Genomic DNA, 12,658 nt, shown 5'->3' with positions numbered 1-12,658 from the left:
GGGACAATGAACTGTCAAAACAATTTTGGAATTGAAATATTTGAATGAAAAAGTATTCAGATATGTAAAAAAATATAAATGCATATAATCAGAACCTCCGTTGTATACGAAAACATATACAAATCTACTTGTTTGTGAAAAAAAAAACATTTAAAAGAAATAGGGTAAATTATATACAATAAGCCATATATTATTCTACCATGATTGTATTCTTGGTAGAAGAATAACGGTAAATGCATCAACGCTTGGGAAAATATGTCAAAAATTTTTAAATGTGTTTTTTTTTTTTTTTTTCAAAAATAAGTAGATTTTTATATGTTTTCTTGTACGACGTCAATCGGAGGTTATTACAATATACGTTTTCAACAATTTTTCTATACATTTCCATTTAAAGTTTTCAATTACAAAATTGGTTTGACAGTTTATTGTCCCATCAGCTGTGTCGATGCGTCTACCTGCATTCTTCTACCATGGTTGTATTAAATGTTTACATGTTTACACATACCTTTTAGGTCATCTGATAAGATCAGCTGATTTCATCCGCATTGTCAATATTAACAAAATTTTTGACAATAAACAAATCAATCGCAATAGTAGCCAAATTTTCGTTTTGCTCACACAACCTGTCTAAACCCATTAATATATACGAAATGCTGTATCTTTCATGCATCAGAATCCTGTGGAGCCAATAAAAATTTCTACGAATTTGTGGTGTGCGCCTTTAAAAGGGGTAACCCTGAATATAATTGATAGCTAGAAGAAGAAGAAGAACAATTACTAAAAAACAGCTGATTATTCCAATTACTTAAATGTCAATATTAGGGAATAATATAAAAAGAAAATGGAAAAATTAAGCGAGGAAAATGGCAGCCAGAATTTCCTGGCAAAAATTAGAAGAAAAATCTTTCCCTTTTTGATTTGACCTGCCTCTTGACCTCTTTTAACAAAATTGGAAGCCTTAAAATAATTATACAAAATTTAACAACAAAAGGCGAAAAGTTGAAATAAAACTTATAACAAATCGAATAATTTTCACAAAAATTGAAAATTAAAAGACAAATTGAACTTTTCTTAAAATTAAAACAAAATTTGGAAACAATTTAACAAAATTGAAAAGAAAAACCAAAACAATTAACTAAAAATCTAAACCAAGAAAATAAATCTTAAACCTAAAAATTCATGGAGAATTGGAGCCTACAAGCCACACCATCGCCCATCCAATCCATCGAGGGAGCCGCTGATTTTGCGCCATTGCTAACCCAGCGTGGCTTGGTATTCCCAATCGACATTTAACACAAGAAACCTCGAACAGACAGACGGACGACGAAGCATCATAATTAAATTCCGCGTTTTTTTTTTTCTGTAAAAAAAGGAGAAATATGAATTAGAAGGGGAAACAAATGAAGTAAATTTTAAATTTTAATCACCTTTTGGTTAGTCTGCAGGTACACGACGTTGAACAGAGCTCTATTCAAGGTTAGGTAACCAAGCTTTTAATCCGTTCGTCGATTTTAAGTGCTATCGACACTCCATCTTTGTTTGCCTTTCCTGAAATTGAATGAAAGAAATATAATTAATAAAAAAATTTTAACGTGGAATATAATTAATAAAGCTAAACTTTAAAACAATACTTACGTACATACTTGTTGGGAAGAACCACAATTGCAAGCTGCCTTTATTGCACCCTAATTTTCGTCATCAGAAAGCGCAGTCTGAAAGAAAAAGGAGAATTTTTCAGTAATTTTTGGCAAAATTGTTTTAATTCATTAAATTGAATTCATTGTTAAATTTGAACGCAAACATTAAAGTTAGCATGTAATTTTTTTTTACGAATTGTTATTTGGGTATTTAAATAGTTTAAATAAAATGTACCAATTTTATATAGAAAAGACAAATATGTCCTTGGCTTAAAGCCCTTTTTAAAAGGTGGTGGTAATGGTATAAAATGCGGTAAGTCAAGGGTCAGATCTGGGACGTCCAGTATGAGTAGACGTCATGGCGAGAGGTGTTCTCGGAGGGAGGGCTATCTCCTGGCTGGTCAGCCGCCAGGAGCACTGTTTCTGTGAGGAAAACTAATATTATTTTGGGATTTGGTTGTAGTTAGGTGAACGTTTTCTTTTTAATTTTTTTGTTGACATGTTTCAGGCTTCCTTTTACCCCCTTTTTGATTTAGTTTGAAGTCCGGTATGATTTTATTTGTTTGTTCAACCGAAAAGATCTGCAAGTGGCAAGAACCAACCCCCAATCCGACGAGCCATAGCCGCGCTAAACGCCAGCATACCGGCAACGCCACTTGATGATCAACACAGCGATTTCATTTCGGTTTTCTTGAACACGGTTGTTACAAATTATTGAGTTATTAAACACACCACACATTTTTTTTCTTCTAACCCGCATTATGTTGAAAACATCTCTAGAAATTCACTTTCATTTGAAATTAATTTAATGGATTTACTCAACATGCGTTAAGTGGATTTCGAATTGCTTAAAAAATACCCATTTGAGTGAATGAATCGTAAATGAATTAATAATTCATATTCTAAATTGGGCAATTGAAATTATTTATGACCATATAATTAAAGAAACCACAACCTTCTGAAAGAAAGTAAAAATATTCCATTTATTGTTCGCTACCAATTTGGCAAAGAAATTTCGGGGAGAACATAACACATTTCTATTTACATGTTTGTTAAACTATGCTGGATATGCGAAAGCGAAAAAGAAACGAAATATGTCTATGTGTGATCTAATAAAAAAACAAATCCGTCTAAAATAAATGAGTACATTTATATGGGGCTGTGTATGTAAATATGCATGCAGAAGTGTGTGAGAAGATGAACATTTAAAATAAATAGAAAAGAAAAGAGAGAAGACAGCACAAAACAAGAAAATTATAATGTAGAAGAAGAATCGCTCAAAAAGAAGACTTTTATATATATGGTAATATGTACCTATACACAAATTTTACGTTACGGTAGATATTCAAAAAAAAAAAAACGACAAACACAACAACAATTCTACACAACCACGATTCATGAATTTACTTTCACTGGTCATGACAACGACAACACCAACAAATATCAATAAGACAGCCATGGTAGTAGCACGAATGGAAGCACGATTTTCTATGTGTTGATGTTGTTTTTCGTTTTTTTTTTTTGTTTGTTTTGTATTTCTGGTGGCATTAAATGTTGTTCTTTCAATAACCACTTGCATACGTGACATGGTTTTGAACTCTGTAACATTTTGATAGTTTTATTGGCTGGAGAGTTACAAAAAAGAAAATCAAAAGCAACAGACATTGTACGTTTTGGCAAAATTACAAATATTTGTATACAAATTTTCTTGGCATGTTTAATTGGCTACAAAAAATGTGCAAAAAGAAGAAATTCAATAAAAAAAGAAAATAATAAATCAATGAATATTTATAGAAATTCCACAAGTAAACAAGAAACAATGATAATACTAATAATTAAATGTTAATAACGGCAAATGTCAAATTGTCAAAATACTTGCTTAAAATGTAAAAAAATTTAATTATATTTCGTTGATTTTCGTCTAAAGACTTAAGACACAAGCTTTGAATTACAGTTAAGCATAGAGTTATACCATGTTCTCACAAGTGTTTGAACTACGTGTATGAATTAAAGACTGGTAGAAGAATGCAGAATACTTGGAAACATTAATATGTCAATTTTTTTTTAAATATTTTTCCAAAACAAGTCGATTTTTATATGTTTTCTTATACGACACAAATCAATAATTTTTCATTCACGATTTTCAATATCAAAATCGGTTTGAGTTCATCGATGGTAGAAGAATACAGGTAGTCGCATCGACATAGCTGCTGGGACAATGAACTGTCAACTGATTTTGAAATTGAAAATGTTGAATGAAAAATTTTTGAAGTTTGTAAAAATTGTTGAAAAATACATATTATATCAACCTCCGATTTGCGTCGCATGAGAAAACATAAACAAATCTACTTATATTTGAAAAGACATTTAAAATATTTTGACATATCAATGTTCCCAAGCGTTGATGCATCTACCTGTATTCTTCTACCATGAGTTGAGCATAGACTTATACCATGTTCTCACAGGCATTTGAACTATGTACATGCATTACAGCTTTTACTAAAAACCTTTCGAAATTCATATTAACATTATATATACAAAATGTGTGGAAAAGAGATAACTATATTTTTTTAAAGAAGTATTGTATCATAAATTCCATTTTTCACCCAAGTTTAAAATTTTAGAATTTCCTCTACTTCATACAACTATTTATTTTTATAGCATACAGGTGCCAAGAATTTTAAATCATAAACTGTATTATGTATTTTGCCACAGAAGACAATTCGTGCCTGTATATTATATAGTAGCATGAGATTACCTTATATAATTTCGCCATGGGTTACACACACCTTCATGTATTTTTGCTTATTTTGTTTCTAGATTTATAGGCCGATTCTCAAGCAAAAGGCATGCCCTGAATTACAACACTGGATTTACCAAATCTTATAGACTTTAAAGATACTATAAGCTCTTTATTTCTTATTTTGAAATGTCATATTTCCTCTTTTCATAAAGGAATTGTCCAGCAGGTTCTTTTGCAGAGAGTAAGATGCTTTTATTCTTTTTTTGCAAGAAAACCTGAATGAACTTGCAAGCAATTAGGCATGCAAAATATAAGTCACCGGCAGGAGAAGAAGAAGAGTTGCAAGAAGAAAATTGTTCAGCAAGATGTTGGAAAGTCACACGCATGGCTCAATAAGAAAGGTTACTCAACTTCAACGAAACTAGAAAAATGCAACTCTGTGCTGGAGTCATTTAGTGTCAAATAGACTTTTAAATATGCAACAGTTTGTTTTGTTTATTTTTAATTTTTTCTAACAAAATTCTTTTATTGGGGAAAACTCGCGAAACAAAAATGGAATTTTGGGGTATTCCACAAGATTAAATCTAAAAAAGTCGGACAATACAATTTTATTCCAAAATTGTACAACGTGTTGTCCATTAACGTCGAAAATGTACATTTATTTTGCAACCGAATTTAAAATGATTTCAAATTATTGTATTTTTTATTCAAAACAATACAGACATATTTACAAAATGTGTATATGTTTTGACAGAATAAGGGCGCCAAAAGAAAAAAATTATATTTAGGGAGTAGCTTTGTTCTACCTTCTGTAATTATGCCATGTTTACACTGAAAGATCTCGCAGAATTTCTCTCTCAAATCGCTCACTTTTGCAGAACTTTTGTGTTAACAGACGACATACAGTAACAATTTGAAAAATTCTTACAAATTTTAGGGTATGTTTTGTACCAGAAATTTCCCCAAAAAATTAATTCTCAAGAAATGTATATTTTTTAATAACAAAATTTGTGGATATTTTTTCCTGTCATTTTTCCGGAATGACCTAATAGATTAAAAAATATATATATTTTTCAAGATTTTTTTTTGTATTTTTATAGCTACCTCAATCTAAATTGAATTACAGAATAGATTCCGCAAAAATAAGTCTTTTTCTAGCCTCACTTTATGTAAGCTGTTGCCCGCTTTTTTAATAATTCTAAATAAAAAACCACTATTATTACGTCACATTAATATTAGAATTACAAAAGAAACTTTTTTTCTTTCCCCACAGACAACTTTCTTTCATTCAAATTACAATGTGAAGAATGTTACGCATTTCCAACTAAAGGCAAGTTCAAATGTTATGACATTTGCAAAAACAAACACACATAACAGCTACTAAAAATATTAAAAAAAATCCCGTTTAAATGCCTTTCATAAGACATTCTCTTCGAAATGAAAAGAGAGTGGAAAGAAAGGCAGAAGCGACGCATGACAAATGAATCATAAAAATGAAAAATAATAAAGACCCACAGTCAGTGGCATTTTTAGAAATTTGTTGAATAAAAAAAAACTGGAATTTTTGTTTAAAAGATAGACATAAAAACGAAAGACATTTACATTGAATAATGTTGTCATCACTCTTTCTAAAACAACAAAAACACAAAGAGACAGCAAATAATGGAAAACCTTTAAGGCAATCAACCAAAAATCTCTTGCTCCCTTGTAAGCCCGTTCCCCGTTCATGTTAAAACCAAACCGCTGAACAATGGGTGTCAACAGCACTTGTAATAACATTCATTCACTTTTTTTTCCTATAGCTTGACTTCATTAGCTTACAATGGCCAAAAGGGGGGAAAAAGAAAACAAAATGTTTTTTACATAAATGGAGTAAAGAAAATAAACTACAATTAAATAATAGAATTTCACTTTCATTTGCAGAGTTTCCAACATTAAAATTATTACATTGTTCACACTGTCGGTAAATGGAGGCACTTTGTTTGGTGGGATGATGATGATGTTGAAGGCGAGGTTTAAAAGCCAAATAATTAATACAATTTGATTTTCCCTTTGAACAATGAAGAAACAACATTGCAAGTGTAATGGCATCATCATTTGTTATTGTTGTCTGTGCGGCACTGTTCAACCATTGCCATGTCTTTCGTAGTCGTCGTCTGTCGGTTACACGTGCAGCCAGTGGCAGCACAATGCAAAAGAAAGTTTGTTGCTTAAGTTTTTCGTTTTTTTTTTTTGTTTACTTACCTTTCGTTAAATATACACTTTAATTGACTTTTGAATGATATTAAGTGAATTTTTTCGGGTAATTGAATATGTAATTGTGTGTGTCTTCATTGATGGCGGGAATTAATAAGAAACTATTGAAATGTTTAATTAACATTTTTCCATGATCAAATGAATATTTTTTGCAGAGTTTCGTTTTAATAAACATTTTTTTCATTTTCTTTGTTAATAATGATGAGCAAAAAAAATGAATGAAACTATTTTGATAAATAACATTATTTATTCGATATGTTTTGCGAAAAACAATTGGAAAGGGTTTAAAATGTCATGACATTTGACAATGTGGCGTCACCGTATTATTTTGCTGCTGCTTAGATCGAAGATACGGCAACGTAACACGAACAAAATATTAAGCTGCCCTCAGACACACCAACAGTTGGCCCAACTTGTCACTTTTAAGTTGTATGAAAAAGTTGGTCGGTCTACTCGCACGTACCAACTTTTCATACAACTGTTGTACCAACTTTTCATTTACAAAGTATTTTTGAAGCGTCAACATGAACTCGGATGCTCTTGCGCTACTGGGAATTGATATAATTTTAGAGGAAGAAGAAGAAAGACAACTGTTTTCGTTTCTCTTCTTGCGCTCAGCGCTCAGCTTATGTATGTGCTGCTTCGCCAAAGTCAAGACATAAATGAAGAAAACACTGAAGTTGGTACAATTTGCCCTCGCACGCACCAACATTTGGCCCAACTTACGAAATTATCAAAAAATTTTGATATTTCGAAAAAGTTGTACAACTAGCCCTCAGACGCACCAATAGTTGTACCAACTTGTCACAAGTTGGGCCAACTGTTGGTGTGTCTGAGGGCAGCATTAAAATTAGATGGCAATTCTTCATAAACAATACATATGCCATGATAAAATGATACAGAAACCTTTGGACGACATCGTGTAAGAAAACAATTGGAAATCCATTTATTTTCGCAGGTATATTTAAATATTTTTGACATCTGAATGTCTGCGAGTTTTGCTACAACTACCTGTATGATGTGTGCTTTTTATTACAAGCCACACATTTTATTTTTATTAAATTTAAATCCATGGTGATTTATCTGGTTTATGCAATGGATGCATTGGTTTTGTAAATAAACATTTTGACAACAAGATATCAAATGTTAACAAAATTGAAATCCCATTATTGCATGACGTTACCTTCTTAATTCTACCATCCTTAGATTGTGACAATTTAAGCCTACTGGGACAATGAACTGTCAAATCAATTTTGGAATTTAAAATGTTAAATGAAAAATTATTTAAATTTGTAAAAATTGTAGAAAACGCGAATTATAATAACCTCCGAAAGGCGTCGTATAAGAAAACAAATAAAAATCTGCTTATATTTCAATATGCATTTAATATTTTTTGACATATTAATGTTCCCAAGCATAGATGCATCTACCTGTTTTCTTCTACCATAATATGTAAAAACATATCGTCTGATAGAGCCTTTAGTCTTTACAAATTTATGTCTTTGGTTTAGTTGCGAAATGCATAATGCAGTTTAGTTTTACTATCAGGCCATAGATTGCCAACAAAAATGAATTCACCAATAATGATCGAAAGAAAAGTATCAGGAATTAAAAAACTATTCCAGAGTAATCCCTTGCAAATTAATTTGATTCAATTAATCCCATAAAAGCTGTTAGAATTCCACACAGTGCTGTCATGATATGGTGACATAACGGAAAACTAGTAAAAATGTCAAAACTAGATGATGTTCCTTCAAATGCTAGCAATAAGTTAGATATGTCATTTTTTTTTTTTTTTTTTCAAAAAAGAAATTGATTTTTACATGTTTTCTTATACGACGCCAATCGGAGGTTCTTATGATATGTATTTTTCAACAATTTTAACGTATTTGAATAATTTTTCATTCGAATTGGCTTGACAGTTCATTGTCCCAACAGCTGTGTCTATGTCAAATTAGTCTAATAGCCATGGGTTTACACAAGACATAATGTCTTAATTCAGAGTTGTATTTCACTACCACATACATACTGGACAGATGTTAACAATTTTTGACGATGCAAACGCATTTTGGAGACAAACATAAGAACTTAAAAAAAGACAAAGTAATAAATTTATAAATTTATTTTTTTTTTTAATTTCTTTCTTTTAAATTTCTATTATTACCTCTATTGTTTTAGCAACTGTCTAAACGCCTGCTTAACACAGGAAACATCATTTTTCTTGACAACGAATCATGGTAGAAAAATACAGGTAGTCGCATCGACACAGCTGCTGTGACTATGACTGATTTTGAAATTGAAAATGTTGAATGAAAAATTATTGAAAATTGTAAAAATTGGTTAAAAATGTATATTGTCGTCGTATTAAAAACATTTAATAATCTACTAATTTTTGCTAAAAAATTAAAAAAAAAAATTGACATATCAATGTTCTCAAGCGTTGGTGCATCTACCTATATTCTTCTACCATGCAACGAATATTAAACTATGTTGTTCTGACTTATGTAAACACAGGCCTATAATTCAATATATCCCCATTTTTTTTAACTCCATGTTTTTAAGTATTTTCAAATTTTCATATAGTCAAAAGGTAAAATATTACCATAGCATTTGCAATTCATGGGGTCATTAAAGTTTTACACGTGTAAATGGTGTGTAATTTTCCATTACAAGAATTCAAAGGGACACAGACCCTCAAGTCAGACATGTTTTAAGCAAAAAAAAAAAAAAAAACATTTATAAAACCAGCAACAACAGCAATGTTTGCATGTTACAACAAGAAAAAAAATTACCCTAACACACTGCTAATTTTCATTTCTTGTTTGTTGTCTTTTTTTTTGTTCTTTTGTTTTCATTTCAAGCTAAACATGAAAATTGTTTACACAAAGTCATGCAATTTAACTAATCAACCAAGCACAACCGTACATAGTCATTGTCAAGGTAGCTGTTATTTTGTACTAAAATAACCGTTATCAGAACAAGAAACAACTGTGTAGTAGTTTTTTTTTTCTTTATTGTCTTATTTCTTCATTGGTTTTATATACACATTTATTAATTGCAACATTCTTTTTATTTATATTTTTTTTTGTTCAATTGCAGATTTTTGCGTTATTTTGTATAATTGTCTTAAATGCACACACGACGTACGCCTCGCTGTGGTCAAATTTTCACAATGAAAATCCACAACAGTCACTGCCCAGATGTAACGGTGCCAAGGGTTTGAAATATTTGTCCGGTGACGCCTTAACAGATTCCATGGATTGCATAGGACCGAATAATGCCCCATATCCAAGGTAAGTGGTGGAATTTTAAATCGATTTATTATATTCTGTAAATGTACAGATAGTATACATCATGACACAACCTGAAATGTAGTTTAACTCCAAAATAGTTTGGTAAAATGCAACTCTGTAGAAGGGTATTTTTTGTGACTTTAAACGTAGTAGGTTTACATAGAAATCTTTATCAGGATCAACTACCACAATAAAGGTGTACATAAAAAGCTTTTTTGACTGGCTTAAGTCACACAAAGGAGCTTTAGGTAGCCTTAAGGTGGGAATACATAAAACGTTTTTTCTTACCGGTTTAAGTCATCGGCTTCTTCGTAGAGGAACAAAAGAGTTTTAGGTTGACTAAGTTCGATTTTGGCCCTACGCTACTTTATTATTTTCCGAAGAAGCTAGCCGATGACTTAAAAGAGCGTTTTTATTTATTCTAAACTTTAGTTCTATTTCGACCGATAATTTATACTTGTTAACCATACGCCAGTCAAAAAAGCGTTTTATATATACTAACCTTAAATTTGACTATGGAAGCATATGATAAATTTTGAGTAAATTGTCAGTTATTACGATTAACCAGGTTAAAGATTTTCTATGGAAATGCGCTATCATCCCACAAAATTCTTGATTGTCGATGATTGTCATCGCGCATTTTTAGTCGAATCATCACAGGAATTTTTCTTTTATGTACATAATCCGTCATTCGAGGACTAAACAACAACTTAAATCTCTTTTTTTCATAAGTCTCTTTTTTTCAATACGGACAGTAACAACGGCTTTACGTATGAAAAAAGACGCCAAAACGATCGACTATTTATTATTTTTGTACAATATGTCACTCGTCATACGTAAATATTTAAGATATGAAAATAGATTCCTTTTTTTTAAATAACAAGTATGTAAAGGCGCTATTATTCCACAAAATTAACAATGTCATGCTAATGGTTTATAATGTGCTATATACCGGTAGAAGATTGTCATCACGCATTTTAAGTCGAATTATTACTAGATTTTTTAGCACAAGTTTTCATTTAAGTACAGATCTCGTCATTCGAGGACTAAACAAGAGCTTACAGCACAGAGAAAGTTTCCCTAAGTTAAAGGCTTTAAAATCTCTTTTTTCGTAAGTTTAAGTCCAAAAAAAAAAATAAAAAAAATATTCAATACGGATAATGGCTACATTTTTCCGTTTGAAAAAACCTAGGTCAGTCCTAGGGGTCGAACAGTGAGTTGAGAGGTGAACATAAACACAAACAAAATAAAACGACACGAACACAACATAGAGTTGCATTTTCCCAGTTTCCTTGAAGTTGAGCGACCTTTCTTATTCGCAATCAATAGCTAGAGGATTTACGGACGGAATGTCACTTATATTAACCATATGTATCTCAATGTGTATGTCAAAATTGTCATTTTAAATATGAATCATAATTTTTGTTATTACACACTAACATATATTTTTTATTTACCTTGATTTTCTAGCATTTTATAAAAATTATAATACTTAATGGATCATTTTTTATAGCAAATATGATTTTATTTATGTATTTTCACAAAACAAACTACATTTTTGATTAAATTATAAGTTTCTGATGAATATAGGGCTCGCTGTAATCGAAAAAGTACGTACATATCATGGTAGAAGAATATAGGTAGACGCGTCGACACAGCCTGCTGGGACAATGAACTGTCAAACCAATTTTGGAATTGAAAAAGTTGAATGAAAAGTTATTTACATTTGTAAAAATTGTTGAAAAACGCGAATTATAATAGCCTCCGAATGACGTAGTATAAGAAAACATATAAAATTCTACTTATATTTGAAAAAACATTTAAATTTTTTTGACATATCAATGCTCCCAAGCGTTGATGCATCTACCTGTATTCTTTTGCCATGGTACATATGTACCATGGTAGAAGAATACCGTTGCATAAACGCTTGAGAACATTGATATGTCAAAATTTTCAAAATGTTATTTCAAAAAAAAGTAATTTTATAACATTTTTCTTTACAACACAACAATTTTTCATTCAATATTTTGAATTACAAACTTGATTTGACAGTTCATTGCCCCATGTATTTCAGAACTGAAATGTCGCCCATGCATTACACGATATGTGCAACTTCTACACCTGGAACATTTGACATTACATATGTAAAAAATCATTTCGTCTGATAGTGCCTCATAGTACAATGAAATAAAGGTATCCTTATTTCAAATTAGCATTCCCAGCTCTTCATTTTCTGTAATTTACCTTGTCAAATTTAAATGCATAAAAAACAGTTTCCGTCTCTGAATTTGTGTTTATACAATGGATTTATGAATATAGATTTTGACAATGAGATGTTGTCAAATGTAGAAATTTGAAAAAATTGTAAACATATGATTACATGATTTTACTTTCTTACGTGTACCATGTAGTGACTTTATCTGAATGAGTTGTAAAAACACTAATTGTGATTGGAATCATAGTACAAAAGATAAGCAATAGTAAAAAAATTAAAAGGCAGATAGCAATTATGTGAAAGTAACTCTATTGATAGAACTTCAAAAATAAAATATCACAAATTAGATTCTACCAAGTTTTTCTCAATTGCAGCATTTTACACCTCAAAATGACATAGTCATTTATCAAATACCAAGGTTATATGTCACCAAAGTTCGTTATAATTAACGTATCATAAAAACTTATACATACATATGTATGTGTGCATGTATTTAATTACTTCCTTATTTAAT

At 30.7% G+C, this 12,658-nt stretch overlaps 1 protein-coding gene and 1 long non-coding RNA gene across 2 annotated transcripts in view; one reads left to right on the top strand and one right to left on the bottom strand.

Annotated features, from left to right (window-relative positions):
• Positions 1-12,658, top strand: part of LOC101892881 (uncharacterized) — a 46,491-nt gene that overhangs the window by 27,675 nt on the left and 6,158 nt on the right. Inside the window, exon 2 of the mRNA XM_059129317.1 lies at positions 9,736-9,929. Coding sequence (XP_058985300.1) covers positions 9,736-9,929 — 194 coding nt within the window. The remainder of the gene's footprint in view (positions 1-9,735; positions 9,930-12,658) is intronic.
• LOC109614237 (uncharacterized) lies at positions 1,011-1,736 on the bottom strand. Its single transcript, XR_002195453.2, has 3 exons — positions 1,636-1,736; positions 1,428-1,548; positions 1,011-1,360 (listed from the first exon to the last, which is right to left on the bottom strand). It is a non-coding gene; the product is annotated as an uncharacterized LOC109614237 (long non-coding RNA).

The sequence above is a fragment of the Musca domestica genome, unplaced genomic scaffold, assembly GCF_030504385.1.
Source record: "Musca domestica strain aabys unplaced genomic scaffold, Musca_domestica.polishedcontigs.V.1.1 6, whole genome shotgun sequence".
Lineage (NCBI taxonomy): Eukaryota > Metazoa > Arthropoda > Insecta > Diptera > Muscidae > Musca > Musca domestica.
Note: the sequence above shows the minus strand (reverse complement) of the source record. Positions and strands in the feature narration are given on the sequence as shown.